The sequence below is a fragment of the Rhinatrema bivittatum genome, chromosome 8 (genome assembly GCF_901001135.1).
Source record: "Rhinatrema bivittatum chromosome 8, aRhiBiv1.1, whole genome shotgun sequence".
Classification (NCBI taxonomy): domain Eukaryota; kingdom Metazoa; phylum Chordata; class Amphibia; order Gymnophiona; family Rhinatrematidae; genus Rhinatrema; species Rhinatrema bivittatum.
In genome coordinates, this window is record NC_042622.1 from 145,685,794 (window position 1) to 145,702,786 (window position 16,993).

General features: G+C 45.7%; 1 protein-coding gene across 1 annotated transcript in view; it reads right to left on the minus strand.

Annotated features, from left to right (window-relative positions):
• Positions 1–14,562, minus strand: part of LOC115096473 (EH domain-containing protein 1) — a 77,833-nt gene extending 63,271 nt beyond the window's left edge. The window contains exon 1 of the mRNA XM_029611116.1: positions 13,844–14,562. Coding sequence (XP_029466976.1) covers positions 13,844–14,247 — 404 coding nt within the window. The 5' untranslated portion in view covers positions 14,248–14,562. The remainder of the gene's footprint in view (positions 1–13,843) is intronic.
• Between the last annotated feature and the right edge of the window lie 2,431 nt (positions 14,563–16,993).

The window sequence follows — 16,993 nt, forward strand, 5'->3', positions numbered from 1 at the left end:
ATTAAGGGTAGGCAGTGAACAGGAACAGTAATTATAACAGGTATAGTCTAGCACAATAGGAACATGTAAAAGTAATTCTGATAGTTTTATATTAATCATGGTGAGGGAAGAGAACACGTATTTTATGCGCTTGTGCGCGCGTCTGTTGGGGTGTGCAGAGGTCATGTGAAGGCTTGTTTGAACAGCAGATAGTGTGCAGTTTGAGAGTTGCAACACTTCACTTGGCTTGCTTTGTATCAAATACTGATTTTTATTTTTTTTTATATGAGAAAACAGACCTAGAAATATGCATGGTGAACATTTCAGAGATTTAATATATTGGTCTACTACTTTGCCACTGCTCAGGAGAGGACAAGATTTAAGATGACAGCACCCATAGGGAGAGGAAAAAAGGCTCTAAGATTCCCTTCTTCCCTTCCCCTTGGAAAGCAGATAGCACCCAAAGCACATGCTTATGTTACCTATGCCTAAATCCGACCCTAGTTCAAGATCAACTGTGACACCTTGGACAAGATTCCATCCTTTTCTATTTTCCCATACCACTATGTTCACAATGGCAGTCCATGACTGCTTAAAATTTCAAACCAGGTAATAGGGATGTGAATCGTGCTTCTGACGATTGGAAATATCGTACGATATTTTCAAAGTAGTCAGAAATCAGGGGCTCCCCGAAACAGATAGGAAAACCCCACGAAATTGTTCGTGGGGTTCTCTTATCATTTTGGAGGAGGGTGGGAAAAACAGTAAACAAAAACAACCCCTAAACCCACCCCGACCCTTTAAAACAGATCCCTTAGCTTTCCCCACCCTCCCGACCCCCCCCAAAAAACTTTTTACAAGTACCTGGTGGTCCAGTGGGAGTCCCGGGAGCGATCTCCCACTCTCGGGCCGTCAGCTGCCACTAATAAAAATGGCCCTTTGCCCTTACCATGTGACAGGGTATCTGTGCCATTGGCCAACCCCTCTCACATGGTAGGAGTAATGGACGGCCGGCGCCATCTTTAAAAATGGCACGGGCCATCCAGTGCTCCTACCATGTGACAGGGGCCGGCCAATGGCACGGATACCCTGTCACATGGTAAGGGCAAAGGGCCATGGCGCCATTTTTATTAGTGGCAGCCGACGGCCCGAGAGCGGGAGATTGCTCCCAGGACTCTCACTGGACCACCAGGTACTTGTAAAACGTTTGGGGGGGGGGGGTCAGGAGGATGGGGGTTTTTTGTTTATCAGTTCGGGCGCAGCCGATAAAAAAAAAACCCGATCAGGCTGCACGAAAAAAAAATCACGATGTGAATCGGAACCGGTTCAGATTCACATCTCTACCAGGTAATCCTGCACGGAGATGGAGCAAGCTGATATCACAGTATATATAGTCCTGCAGTGACCCCAGCCTGCTAGTATTCTCTTCAAAAGCAACTGTGGACAGACTAGCCAAAAAACTGGTTTAAAAAACATGATAAACAGGCAACCATAACTATACTCAACAACAAGAAACACTGAACTCGCGTAAGGTTCTAGTTACCTCAAAGCTAGGGACTGGATGAACACGTACCAGTAAGCCCTTGGGATCCTTATCTCTACAGGACTATTGACACACTCATGCACAGCAGAGAGTGGGAAGCTGAGTTCATCTGTCTGCCCTAAGGAAAACAAAATTATCAGGAAAGCAATTTCTCCATTTCCCTAGCATGTACACAGATGAACTTAGGACCAGTGGGATGTACCAAAACTACTCCCAAACAGGGTGGGGTCCAGTCAACACTGCACGTGCAAAGGCTGCATCCTCCCAGGCCTGCACATCCAGACGATAAAACCTGGAAAGCGTGCAAGAGGAGGACCACGTTGCAGCTCGGCAGATAGTGACAGGAGACAAACTAACCTCCACCCATGACACTGCCTAAGCCCTAGTGGAATGAGCCCTAACCTGAGTAGGCAATGGCTTTTCAGCATCCACATACATGGCCATGACTACTTCCTTAATACAGCAAACTACATTAGACTGCGAAGCCAGGGCACCCTGCTTACTCCCACCATGGAGAACAAACAGGCAATCCAGGGAGATGATACTCCGCATCCCTGACCTTATCCAGGGGCAGCAAAGAGATGGACTGATTCAAATGAAAGTCCGAGACTACCTTATTTATTTTGCATTTTTATACCCCGACATTCTTGTATCAGATACAAATCATACCGGTTTACGTTAAAAACAGAGTATGCAGGAAAATAGGTTTCTTAAGTCAAATACATTGAACATATTTAATAAACAAAGGATTTCTAAACACTATGAAAAAGGTTAATTAACAAAGGAAAACTTAAGGGAATTAAAATAAGCGTAGCACAAAGGATTGCACGAAGGGGTGCACAAAGGGGAGTGCCCCTTTGGCACACGATGCACGGCGCGCAACGCCTGGTGGAATGTGGCCGTTTACCGGCTCGCCGCCGAGCATGATGACGTCAGGGGGGGCGGGTCTCTTCATCCCTGAGTTCACAGCATTCTCAGTTTCAGCGCGAAGTGTTTTTTCAATTTTTTTGGTCTTTTTCTCTCAGCGATTGCCCCTTGGGCAAGAAGGATGAACAGTATGCAGCTGTATTGCCCCAGGAGACACCCGAAGGAATGGCTCCCGCAAGACAAGGCCTGCAGCTCAGAAATTCAACACGCTGAATATATAGTCAGCGGGAACAGTCTTCAAGGTCAACAACCACAAGGAAAAGCTAGGCAGCGATTGGAATTGTAGGGCCCACCAAAAATGCCAGCACCAAATTATGTATCCATAAGGGAACCGGTAACCTTAAGGGAGGCCGAAAGTGCTTCACTCCCTGTGGCTGAACTACAAGCATGCCAGCCGTACTGCCCGGGCTTCCAGGTAATTGATGTTCCAGCAGGACTCTTTGCCACTCCAATGCCCTTGGGCTGTCAACTCCAGACAGTGAGGCCCCCCCAACCGTGGAGACCCACACCTGTCGCAAATACCAACCAGGTTGGAAAAGACAAGGGAACTCCTTTTCTCCGATGATCCTCCTGCAACCACTGCTAGAGGTGGAAACAGATTTCCATCAGCAAATGGAGCTGAACTACATAGTCCTGAGATTGCGGGTTCCAACGAAACAGCAGAGCGCGCTGAAGAAAACACACATGCACCCTCACCCATGGCACCAATTCCAGGGTTGCCGCCATCAAGCTGAGTACCTGTAGGAAGGACCACACCGTTGGGCGCATAGTGTTCACCAACTGATGCACTTTAGACATCAATGTCTGAATCCGAACTTACAGTAGGAAAACTTTGTCCTGCCCCATGTCGAATCAGACCCCCCCCCCCCAGACAGTCCGACTGGGATGGCTGAAGATTGCTCTTGGTCAGGTTCACCACCCAACTGAGCTCCTGTAATAAGGAGATCACCTTGAGTACCATCAGACAGCTCTCTTGAGACTTGGCTGGAATCAGTCTAACAAATACAGGTACCCCAGGATCCCTTCTCTTCACGATGTCACTGCTATGACCACCATAACCTTGGAAAATGTTCTGGAAGTGGTGGCTAGACCAAAGGGCAGCGCCCGAAACAGATAATGGCGCCCCAACAACGCAGAGCATAGAAAGCATTGGTGCTCCAATAGGATGGAAATATGAAGGTAAGTCTCTGACAGATCCAGGGAGGTCAGAAATTCCCCCGACTGCACTGCCGTTATCACAAAGCATAAGGTTTCCATGTGAAAATGAGTCACCTTCAAATGACGGTTGATCCTCGAGATCGAGGATGGGACGAAAGCATCCCCTCCTTCTTGGACACAAAGTAAATGGAATAGTGCCCCATACTTTAAAATGTGGGCAGTGGAACCACAGCCCTCGGTTTGAGAAGCCTTTAAGCATGAACTCCACTACCTGCTTCTTCTGCGGGGAGTGGCAAAAGAACACCATGAACATATCCCAAGGAATTCTGCGGAATTCCAGCTCATATCCTATCACCTCCAGGACCCATCGGGCTGATGTGATCTCACTCCCCCTCAGATATTAAAAAAAAAAAAATAAGATGTCCCTGAAGGTGGGTTGGCAAGCCTGCATTGGGAGGAATGGGAAGATCCACAACCCGAACCTGCACATAGTCTGTCGCAAACACCTGGATACTGCAGTATTGACCTCTCATAAAGAGGCATTGTGCCTGTCCCTAATCTCCAGTTCCTTGTTTGCTGGAGGATATGCTCCACTTACCAAGTTCTCCAACTCATTGTCAAACAAGAGCAAGCCATTAAAATGCAATTTGGCAAGATTAGCCTTGTAGGTTGCATCAGCCAACCAATTTCTCAACCATAACTGGCACCTGGCCACCACAACCAAAGTCACCCCTCTAGACAAGGTGCACACAAAGGCATAGCCTGCATCAGCCAAAAAGGCAGCAGCTGGCAGCATAACAGTTCTAGGATTTACACCAGAGTCAGCAACCTCCTGGGAGAGAAGCAAACAAGAGTGAACCACCAAGGAACATGAAGTGATGCAAGGTTACTGCCACAGCTTCAAACACCTGCTCAAGGATAGTCTCAATCTTGCTAACATGGGCATCCTTCAAGGCCTTTCCCCCTTTCACGAGAATAGTGGTCCACTTGGAGACTGCAAATACAATGTTACGCCTGGTTGCAGATGGCTGCAACCACTAATGCTCACCTCTTTCTTCGCTGCATCGACACCATTGGGGAAAAGTGGCGGCCTCCGCTAGCTACCGCCAACCTGCCTGGCGTCCCCAGGACAGTGAGGGCGCTGCAGACCATCATCTTGCCTTTGGGATCACTTAGGCACATGGGCCAGTCGTAAGCACATCATGGCGGGAACCTCGGGGGCTTGCCCTCTGGATGACGTCTTCACTCCACGATACTTAAGCCGGCTGGCCCTGCCTATTGACGACTTAGCAACAAGTTCCCTCATTGCTGAATCCGCTTCGCTCACTACGGACTTCCCGTTCCAGTTCCTGCACATTTGGTGTGAGATGCTTTGGGTACCCGCTCCGCGGGGGCCCTTCCTCATCTCTAGCTATCCGCTCCTCTGAGGGCCTTCTTGCCTTGGACTGCTGCCTATCCCCATTCCCTGGGGCTTCTGCTGGAACATTAGTCACTATCTTGACTCTACGGACCACTACTGTACCATCTCTAAGTGAGGAACCCCTCCGATGTACCCTGCGCTGCAGGCCACTACCGAATCATCGCTACAGAGGAACCTCATCGGCGTACCCCGCTCTGCAGACCATTGCCAGATCTCCACTACCGAGGTATTCCCTCTGGATATACCCCACTGCACAGACTAACTTTCGCCTGCACTCCCCGCTTCTTGGGCAGTACCTCTCCTCTCTCTCATAAAGACTATTCCACAGCTGTGTCTGATGTCTGCTGAAACCTTGCCTCCCGATGGTGAGGCTCACAGGGCTTAACTGGCTGAACACAAACAATCTCCAGTTGCAGGGGGAGAGGGCAATTGCCATCACCACTGTGTTTGGCTTCCTGCACCCACTGCCTTTCAGCCGCTCAAGCAGCTAAGTCCATGCCGGCAAAACCAGCTACCAGACCAAGGAACACCTCTGAGGGATCATGGAAATCACCTCAGGAATTCTCAGGTGGAGGGAGGGATCTTTAGGTATTACCACACCAGAGTGGGGCTTTTATTTCCTTAATTTAGATTTCAAATTTCTCCTTCCAAAAAGGAAAAAAAAAATCAAAACAATCCCCATAAGGAGATGAACGTCCATCTGCTGGAGATGGAGAATACTGGCAGGCTGGGGTCACTGCAAGACTATATATACTGTGACGTCAGCTTTCTTAGTCTCCATCTGCTGGCAGGGGAGCATAAACCACTGGTCCTGAGTCCATCTATCTACTTGCTAGGAAATTACTGTTTATACACAGGGTATAAATATAGTTGCTCATCAGGCACCGGAAATGGGTTTATAAGCAGCTGAAAGATCTGCATTCCCACTGCCTGGAAGACCCTGTATGCTTTCAGAAGTTATATTCTGAAGAGGTGGCTGGCTTTGGTTGCTCAAATACCATAACCTGAATACAATATCCCTGTTGGAATGGTGTCACCACCAGTGCCATGCTGCACAAATCTATCATGCATTCTCCTGAATGCAATGGTAGCTGTGCTGACACAAAGAATTAAGTGTGTTATCAGCTAGCCAAGCAACATAAGCCAGACTCATCCCCAATGAAAGCAAATACCACCTGGGTAACATTTCACAAGCTGAAAACTGCAAACAAACTAATTTACAGAAGAGCACCTTTAAAATCCCCTGGTGCAAGCTTTATAGGGCACCAAAAATGTCAAACTTTGAATTTCTTGTAAAATCAACTGTTTATTGCCCCTCACTCTGAGCCAGTTAGGGTTGCTAATTTTTCCATGGAGCAGGACCAGACACTGGGGGGGGGGGGGGGGGGGGAAGGGGGGCTACAGCTACCTCCCCCCCCCTTTCAAATAGTGTTGATTTTTATTAGGCAGATCTGCCTGCCTGTCTTTGGGGCTCAGGTTCAACTCCTCTGCGACTTCCAGGACCACTGCGCAAAGCAGCAGCACAACTGTGGGAGAGGCACAGGAGGAGGAGAAAAACTGAGCCCCAAAAACAGGCAGGTGATTGAAGCGCTACCAGGCTGCCACCCACTGGTTGGCCCCTGTCCTTGCCCGAATGAGGTTTACAATATACTGTTATCATTATAAACAAACACTGTACAACAGGCTGGAAAATCAGGCCGTCTGGTCCAAAACAGGGCAGTTTGTTACCCTAGAGCCAGTGCATATACAGGTTTGTTACTTCTACATTTTCCTGTCTACCCCCATGCTCCCTGCTTTCCCTCTTCATACTATAGGGCAGCAATTTTCAACCGGTGTGTCGTGACACACCGATGTGTCGCCAAGCACCGGCAAGTGTGTCGCAGCTGCCGTTGTCCCACTGCCCCACTTGTGCTTCCCTTCTCCCCAGGGGTGGGGCCTAAGAGTGGAGAGACCCTGCGTGCCGGCGGCAGCTAAGCAGAGGCTAGGCTTATTGAGCCAAACAATGAGAAGAGGCTCCATGTGAGCTTGTGTGTATGACTGGCAGCTTTGTGTGTGTGTGTGGTAGAACAGGTGCCTGGGTGTGCGAGTGGCAGCTTTGTGGGTAGTGGTAGAATGGGAGCAAGAGCATTAGTGTGTAATTGAGAGCTTGTATGTACGTGAGAGCATGTTTGTGATTGAGAGACAGAGAATGGTCAGGGAGGAGACTGGTGTGTGTGAGAAGAGAGACTAGTTAGGAAGGTTACAGGTCTGTGTGACAGTGTGTGTGAGTGACTGGTTGAGGGCCCTAAGGAAGAGGACTGTGAGGACATACCTTCTGCAGCCACTGCTGCTTCTGGTGAGTGCTATTGGCCTGCAAGCTAAAAGATAAGGAGGGTTGCTGGAGAAGGTAAGTAAAGGTGGCTTTTTAAGTTTATTTTTCTTGATTGACTGACATTTTAATTATTGGGTAGTATGTGATATGTCTGCTGTTTTGAAATATTTTATTGATATTCGGACAATTTTTTAGTTATTTTTATGAGTTTTTAATTGTTGGATGTTCTGTTCATCAGCTGTTTTGCAACATTTATTAATATAGTTTTACAATTATTTCGGAGTGGGGATCTATAGCAGCTTGGCTTGCTCTGTTTTCCTAATAGGAGGTGTATTAATGTTTAGGGCCTGGTTAAATATTTGTAGTGGTGCCTTTTCATAGATAGGGTTGTTACTGTTTGAGTGTGTTCCATAATACAGGTTTAACTTTGTGCGGGTTAATTTGTGTGCACTATTTGTTAGGTGCTATATTTCTTTTTCCAGGTTTGCACTGCATGCAGTGTGGCTGTTTTGGTTTTCCATTCCAGTTTGTCTCCATATTTATAAATCTGTGGTCTTTCTGTACTTGAAGGTCAGTTCTGGGTATGATATCGAGGTGAGGTATTTTATTGGCATTTTTTTTCTTTAAGAGTAGATTAATTACTTTGATTGTTATACCTGTTTTTTGTAAATTTTTCATAATTTTCTGTTTATTATCTCTGAACAGTTTTGATAAAATTTTACTTGTAAAAACAGTACAGAAATACTTTTAAACAAATGTAGGCATTTGTATCAATCTTATTTGTTGTGTTTTCTCTATAGGACATAAGAACATAAGAAAATGCCATACTGGGTCAGACCAAGGGTCCATCAAGCCATGCATCCTGTTTCCAACAGTGGCCAATCCAGGCCATAAGAACCTGGCAAGTACCCAAAAACTAAGTCTATTCCATGTTACCATTGCTAATGGCAGTGGCTATTCTCTAAATGAACTTAATAGCAGGTAATGGACTTCTCCAAGAACTTATCCAATCCTTTTTTAAACAAAGCTATACTAACTGCACTAGCCACATCCTCTGGCAACAAATTCCAGAGTTTAATATTGCGTTGAGTAAAAAAGAACTTTCTCCGATTAGTTTTAAATGTGCCCCATGCTAACTTCATGGAGTGCCCCCTAGTCTATTATCTGAAAGAATAAATAACCGATTCACATCTACCCATTCTAGACCTCATAATTTTAAACATCTCTATCATATCCCCCCCCAGTCGTCTCTTCTCCAAGCTGAAAAGTCCTAACCTCTTTAGTCTTTCCTCATAGGGGAGCTGTTCCATTCCCCTTATTTTGGTAGCCCTTCTCTGTACCTTCTCCATCGCAATTATATCTTTTTTGAGATGCGGCGACCAGAATTGTACACAGTATTCAAGGTGCGGTCTCACCATGGAGCGATAGAGGCATTATGACATTTTCCGTTTTATTCACCATTCCCTTTCTAATAATTCCCAACATTAATTTGCTTTTTTGACTGCCGCAGCACACTGAACCGACGATTTCAATGTGTTATCCACTATGACGCCTAGATCTCTTTCTTGGGTTGTAGCACCTAATATGGAACCCAACATTGTGTAATTATAGCATGGGTTATTTTTCCCTATATGCATCACCTTGCACTTATCCACATTAAATTTCATCTGCCATTTGGATGCCCAATTTTCCAGTCTCATAAGGTCTTCCTGCAATTTATCACAATCTGCTTATGATTTAACTACTCTGAACAATTTTGTGTCATCTGCAAATTTGATTCTCTCACTCGTCGTATTTCTTTCCAGATCATTTATAAATATATCGAAAAGTAAGGGTCCCAATACAGATCCCTGAGGCACTCCACTGTCCACTCCCTTCCACTGAGAAAATTGTCCATTTAATCCTACTCTCTTTTTCCTGTCTTTTAGCCAGTTTGCAATCCACGAAAGGACATCGCCACCTATCACATGACTTTTTACTTTTCCTAGAAGCCTCTCATGGGGAACTGTGTCAAACGCCTTCTGAAAATCCAAGTATACTACATCTACCAGTTCACCTTTATCCACATGTTTATTAACTCCTTCAAAAAAGTGAAGCAGATTTGTGAGGCAAGACTTGCCTTGGATAAAGCCATGCTGACTTTGTTCCATTAAACCATGTCTTTCTATATGTTCTGTGATTTTGATGTTTAGAACACTTTCTACTATTTTTCCTGGCACTGAAGTCAGGCTAACCGGTCTGTAGTTTCCCGGATCGCCCCTGGAGCCCTTTTTAAATATTGGGGTTACATTTGCTATCCTCCAGTCTTCAGGTACAATGGATGATTTTAATGATAGGTTACAAATTTTTACTAATAGGCCTGAAATTTCATTTTTTAGTTCCTTCAGAACTCTGGGGTGTATACCATCCGGTCCAGGTGATTTACTACTCTTCAGTTTGTCAATCAGGCCTACCACATCTTCTAGGTTCACCGTGATTTGATTCAGTCCATCTGAATCATTACCCATGAAAACCTTCTCCATTACAGGTACCTCCCCAACATCCTCTTCAGTAAACACCGAAGCAAAGAAATCATTTAATCTTTCCGCAATGGCCTTATCTTCTCTAAGTGTCCCTTTAACCCCTTGATCATCTAACGGTCCAACTGACTCCCTCACAGGCTTTCTGCTACGGATATATTTTAAAAAGTTTTTACTGTGAGTTTTTGCCTCTACAGCCAACTTCTTTTCCAATTCTCTCTTAGCTTGTCTTATCAATATCTTACATTTAACGTTTATGCTTTATCCTATTTTCTTCTATTGGTTCCTTCTTCCAATTTTTGAATGAAGATCTTTTGGCTAAAATAGCTTCTTTCACCTCCCCTTTTAACCATGCCAGTAATCGTTTTGCCTTCTTTCCACCTTTCTTAATGTGTGGAATACATCTAGACTGTGCTTCTAGAATGGTATTTTTTAACAATGACCACGCCTCTTGGACATTTTTTTTTTACTTTTATAGCTGCTCCTTTCAATTTTTTTCTAACAATTTTTCTCATTTTATCAAAGTTTCCCTTTTGAAAGTTTAGCACGAGAGCCTTGGATTTGCACACTGTTCCTCTTCCTGTCATTAAATCAAATTTGATCATATTTTGATCACTATTGCCAAGCGGCCCCACCACCGTTACCTCTCTCACCAAGTCCTGTGCTCCACTGAGAAAATTGCTCTCTCTCGTCTGTTCCTGAACCAATTGCTCCATAAAGCTATCATTTATTCCATCCAGGAACGTTATCTCTCTAGCGTGTCCCGATGATACATTTACCCAGTCAATATTGGGGTAATTGAAGTCTCCCATGCATTAGTAGTAAATTAGTCTTTTCATAAGGAGGGGTATTGTGCCTGCCAGGAAAGAGTTTGTTTTGCTTTTACTGAGATGTCATCAGAACATCTTTTTTGCATGGCAAGTTGTACAGGTAATGCCCTAGGTCTGCTGTGCACCCATTGTTGGGGGTCGAAGGGGTTCCTGAGGATGCAGAATGTATATTTACATTTTGCCCCGTGACTGTCACATGATCGGTGTCATGCATGTGAGAACCATCTATCAGGTGTGTCCCGGCCGGGTATAATCCACATCTAAATGCTATTTTCAATCGAATGTTGAAGATACCCAAAGCTAAATCCAACCAACCGATGTGGGGGCCTTTTCAGAGAGTGAAATAGTTAATATATGAAAGCTCAGGAAGTCTGCAAGGAAAGGAACAATTTATTAATCAAAAGGCAGTCATTTGGGGTGTGGCACCATCACATCCAACTATGTTTTGCTAAATTAGAAGCCTAGCACTAGGTAATCTCCTCTGTATTCCATGACAAAGTCAAGAGACACTTAAGAAGTTATCCAGTAGGCCACTCCAGCAATACCTTCAATCATGGCAACGTTTGCCAAGGACACTCCTTTAGTGCTTCCCAATAACACTTTTCATTCAGGCCGATTCAAAAGACTCTGCGGAAGAGCCGGCGCTCCAAGGCGAGTGCCTGCTCTCCTGAAGCGCTCAGGCACCTCTCCTAGGCACGTGATTCATTATTCTTCCGCTTCTAGCGCCTTCTTATTAGTGGAAGCGGCGGCTGTCAGTGGGTTTGACAACCAACGCTTAATTTTACTTGTGTCAGTTGTCGAACCCACTGACAGCCACGCGTTCGGTAAACAGATGCTGGCAAAATTGAGCATCCATTTTCCAACCCGCGGGCTGGCAGACAGTTTTTAGGTTTTTTGTTTTGTTTTATTTTTTTTTTTATGTTTTTGGGACCTCCGACTTAGTATTGCTATATTAAGTCTGAGCGTGTACAGAAAAGCAGTTTTTTCTGCTTTTCTATACACTTTGTCCCTGATTAACGCCTGCCTTTGGGCAAGCATTAATTTCAGAGTGTAAAATGTGCAGCACATTTCGCTTTCAGTATCCTGCAGGTATAACTAAAAGGCTCATCAATATGCATTTGCATGTGATGAGCGCTATTAGCTTGGGGAGGGGGGGGGTGGCCATGCGTTTCCCCACACGCTATTATCCCTTACAGTATAAGGGGTAATAGCACATGTAAAACATGCGGTCAAACGGAGCTGAGCGCACCGTTCTGTATAGGCCTGATTGAAAAGTGCATAAGTCTCCTCCCCGCCCCCAGATCTGAATTCTGGCTATAGTCCCAAAATCAATCGTTGAATGAGGAATGCAATGGGGTTGGGAGGAACATTCCAATCTGTTACTCTATACTGGGATTCACCAACATGGCCATGCCCTCTATACAAGCTGACATTCTACAAGTTCCCCAAATTCTGGGTCTACCCCAGATGTAAGAGTGTAGCCAGGAAAAAGGAAGAATGGGGGAAGGGAAGGAAGAGATGAAAAAGCAGGAAAGGATAAGAATACTTAGGTGTTTACTGCCCCTGCCCCCAGCACAAATTTGTAGAAAATCCACTAACAGGACAACACAGGCAGATAAGGGAATAGTAAAAAAGCAGACTAGTCAAAGTCTGAGGTGGGGTGGGGACCGTGCAGAGACCTAGCTTCTAGGTGCATTTTACCACTAAAAACTAGTTGAGCTAGAGGGTGCAGAGCTGTGAGCAGGCTCAGATGTGAGGTATGGCCAGGGTTTCAAAACTTCACACTCCTAATGCAAATGGATTTTGCTGGCTGACAAGCAGAATTGGACTACTGTTGAGCTCAATTCAAGTTGAAACATGTGATTAGGTGGCATTTTTTTGCCCAATTAGTGCCAGAAGGCCCCCACAGCCTCTTTAGCTCTTAAGGCAAAGCAACCATTTCATTCCTGATGAGGATACTTCTTAAACAGAAGAAGTTTCCCCAAGCATCTGAGATCTCATGAGGCATTCAGACAAGGTGGGTATGAGAACTGACTAGTGTTGGAACCCAGTTCTGGACCAAACATAAAAAGAAGATGGGGGCTGGAGAAGGGTGGGAGGGGATGGCAATGAGGTTCTTGGTCCAGGAGATAAATGGAGGTTAGGATGGAGACAAAATGCAAGATAGAGATCAAAGTAAAGGATGGGCGATACTTGATAATTAGCCAAGTAATAGGAGGGATTATGTGATGTGCACGCAAGAGACAGATGGCAATGGGGATACACAGTGGATATAGATAGGGGATGTACACCCCCAAGTACCTGTTTAGGAAGGTGTTTGTCTTTTACAGTCTGTGGAACGGATGTGCATGGGGGTAACCCAGCACAGAGTATCAGTTATGATCTTTAACAGAAGGCATAGGATTACTCCTCTTAACCAATAAGCCTTGATGCAACTGCAACATCACTGTTTCAAAGCAAGGGGGGGGAGGGGAGTAAAGAGAAATTTGGATTCAGAGACAACCAATAAAAGCCATGAATTTTTTTTTACAGTCTGGGGTTCTAATGTTCAGCCATTAAGGAAAAACAAACACAGGACTGCTTCTACAGCCAAGTCCATAAGCAAAGGACATCAAGCAAAAATGACAAGATACATGGGGGTAACCTGCACAGTACAGCAGATATTATCATGGGAAACTTGCTAAGCAGACTGGATGGACCTTTGAGCCATCATTTCTATGTACAAGGGCTTTCTATATGGGGAAATAGATGGCACATAAAAAAAGGAGAGGATTGGGATGGAGTGCTCTACAAGAGCCAGACAAGTCTGAAATGGAGAAGCTAGTATATACTGCCAGAGGCGTCAGAAAGGTTTCTTAGGGTGATGGGCCAGGTGAGAGGTGAAAGGTAAAGTTAAGATCTGGGAGTAGGAATAGGAAACATAGATTAGGGATAGAAACAAAGCTGAAGCCTCTCTAGAAGTCAGAGATAAAGGTTTGGTGAAGGGGGTGGGGTCATATATAGCAAGGCATCCAGAGAGCAAGACACTGAGCTTACAGAAAGATAACATGAGATAGTGGACCAGTGATGAATACAGAAAATACTAATACATAAGGGTTAGGGATGCGAGCTTGGGAGTGAAAGAAGGGAAGGCATATACGCTAACACCAGGAGTACCTGTTGAGGAAGGCATTGCCGAAGGCATTGAGCTTGCGGAAAGGCTTCTTGGGATCCACCACGAGTGCATTGCCTGGCACCACACCCTCCACGTCCCCATGCATAACAGCAATGAAGGAGTCGGTGGTGGGCTCGGGTCCGATGCGCATGCCGGGGAAGTCCTGCTCCATCAGGTGGCGGATGAAGGTGGTTTTGCCGGTGGAATACTGCCCCACTAATAGCACCATGGGTTTATTGTCAAAGTCGGCGTCCTCCAGGGCAGGGGAGTGGAAGTCATGGAAGCGGTAGTACTCCTCTAGAGGAAACAGTTTGTGGGTATACAGCTTCCGCAGCCCATCGGCCACCGTCTGGAAGAGCTCCGGTTCCTTCTTGCGCCGCGCATCGCTGCTCACCCAGCTGAACATGGTGCCAGTACCTACAAAGTAAACCCTAGGGTCACCTGCTTCACGCCCCTCAATAATCTTATTCAAACACCTCTTAATTACCTTACTTGATAATATTCAACGTCAGCTACCGTAAACAATACCATACTATTAAGCACTCCTCAAGTACCCTCTCAAGTTATCTTAAATCAACTCTCTAATGGCCCCCAGAAGTCCACGGAACACCCCTCAGAAAAATAAATTCTTCTTTCACCGTAATTATTCCTTCAGCTACCAGCTGCTCTTTACAAATTATCCCTACACACACACACACACAAAAAGTTCTCCTTTAGCCCTCAGTGACCCACCTGCAATTACTTCCCAATCCGAGCTCGAGCCTTCCGTTAATTAGCGCCCCGTCCCCGCCCCAGGATACCCCTCTAATCCAGCCCTATCACGTCTCCCGCTGTGGGAGTCTAACTCCCGCCCAGGCCGGGGAGGGCAGTCTCAGCCGTGTCGCGGAGCGGCAGAGTCCTCACGCGCTCGCTTAGAGCCGCACTTCTTTCTCAGCCGACTCCAGGCAGACTCGCACGTAGTGGCTGGGGCTTCCTGCTGAGGATCTCGGGCTGCACGAGATCAGCGGCAGGAAGTGGTCGTCCTCCCCTCTCTCCCCCCCCCCGAGGTTTGCGCCAGCTCGGGAACGAGTCGCTGTTCCGGGGGGGGGGGTGTTTCCGTTCTCATGCTGAGTTGGCGGCAATGCAGGATGCCGTCACTTGGCCAGAAGGAGGTACTGTTGAGAGGCGCCGGAGGCAAAGAGTTTGACAATTTGGTGCGTGGCAACCCCCTCCCCTCTCAACCCGGTTGTGTGGCGGAGGGGGCACAAAGAGGCGAGTTTTCCTCGCTGCCGCTGAGCGGTGCAGCGGTAAGGAAGAAGATGCATGGAACTGGATCTGAGTTAAAATGCTTAAATCAAATATAGCTGATTGTCTCCAAACAGGATTTCAGTGTGCCTTTCTGTTTCAAACTGCAGTGTATGGTCATGTACCGTAGCTGAAGGACATGAGGGAGGGCGGTATGAGCATTCTGACAGGAATGGGTTAGGTTATCCATACATCCTGGGTGGAGTACGAGCATGTCCTGGAAGGTAAGCTCCTGTGGCGGCAGTGGGGAACCGGCAAATACAACTAGTTTTCACTGGGTAAACTGAGGTAATGTTGATTGCCCGAAAGTGTTAAGATGGTATGCTTTTTAAAAGCTTACGGGTTTGCACTTCGGGAGCTGGAATGTGCAGCTTCACCCAGCCCTCTTGTGAACATACCCCGTGAACCTTAAAACCATTGATCATAAGGGGGGGGGGGGGGTGTCTGCAAATCAGCCACCCACTCCCATGATTTGCAACATGCATTTAGGAGGTAATGAGCCGAAAGTTGTAGCTTGTGCAGTGCACACTATGGGGTAGATTTTCAAAGATGTGTGTGTGTGTAGCTGGTGTGCACACATGGACACCTGATTTTATAATATGCCTGCAGTTGTGCACATGTTATAAAATCAGTGGTCTGTATTTGCAAGGGGGTGCATCCTGTGTGCTTGTGGCCTTTCTCAGTTCCCTCCCAGTCCGCTCCAATTTTGAAGCGGACTGGGAGGGAACTTCCCAACCCACTACCCTAACCCCCTGCCCCCCAGTCTTTTTTACCTTTTGTGCCTGCTGTCAGCAGGTGCAGTTTGCACGTGCTGGCATGTGATCCCCGGCACAGTGGCAAATAGCTGCTGTGCTGGGGGCCTTTAGCTCTGCCCCTTTCCTGAGGCCCCGGGACTTACATGTGTGGCCTGGTGCATGTAAGGTCAGTCACATGCATAAATCTCTGGGATTTATGCATGTAACACTTTGAAAACCTACCCCTATGTGTGTGGATTATTTATTTGCATGCACTCTTATCCTCTCCAAAATGAACTGCAAGAGATGAAATGCAAAGAAAAAATTCCATGTTTCCCCAGAAGGTACACTATTGCCTGACAGTAGCAGATTGTAGGAAAATAGTCGGAGGGACTTTTCAAAACCAGTCCCTGAGAAATGTCTGCTTTCCCAGTAACACCTGCTTCGAGAACTCCCAAAAGCACCCCAAGCTGATCCTTGAAATGTACATAATGTGACTTGGAGATTTTTTGGCTCAATTTGACCATCTTCTACACAAATTTCACACTTTCCTAAATAACTAAATACTAGAGCATGACAAGGGGAAAGCAAACTGAGGTGCAGTTTCCCTTCCATCCATGCAATTGTTTAGGTCACCCACAAGCTTGGTTATGTTACTGAGAGATTTATTTAAAATTTATATTACTTTTTTGTAATCTAACCTTTTTTTAATATGTCCCTGATTAATACCAGACCAAAAATCTGTGTATGTATAGTGAAACTATAGTGCCAAAACCCAAATGAAGAGTAGCATACTATGTAAAGTAATAAGGATACTCCAATTGCTGCTAAATTTTTTAAAAAGATTTTTAACTTATACTTTTTCATAAGCTATTGTATTAAAGTGGGGAAAGCCAGTTTGCAACTTACCACCAAAGTAGCAAGCCAACTTGTCAAACTATTGCATAATGTGCTGACTGGCTTCAAGCTTTTGTAATCACTACTGGCATGAAAATCCCTTTGCTTAGAAACTTTTTTTTTTTAATTACTCTATCTAGTCTTGCCTTCTAAAATATATAATGATTAGATCAAAAAGCACCATTTGTCGATTGCTCTTTATATTGTAGCTTCTAATCTGATATTTCAGCTCAGTGT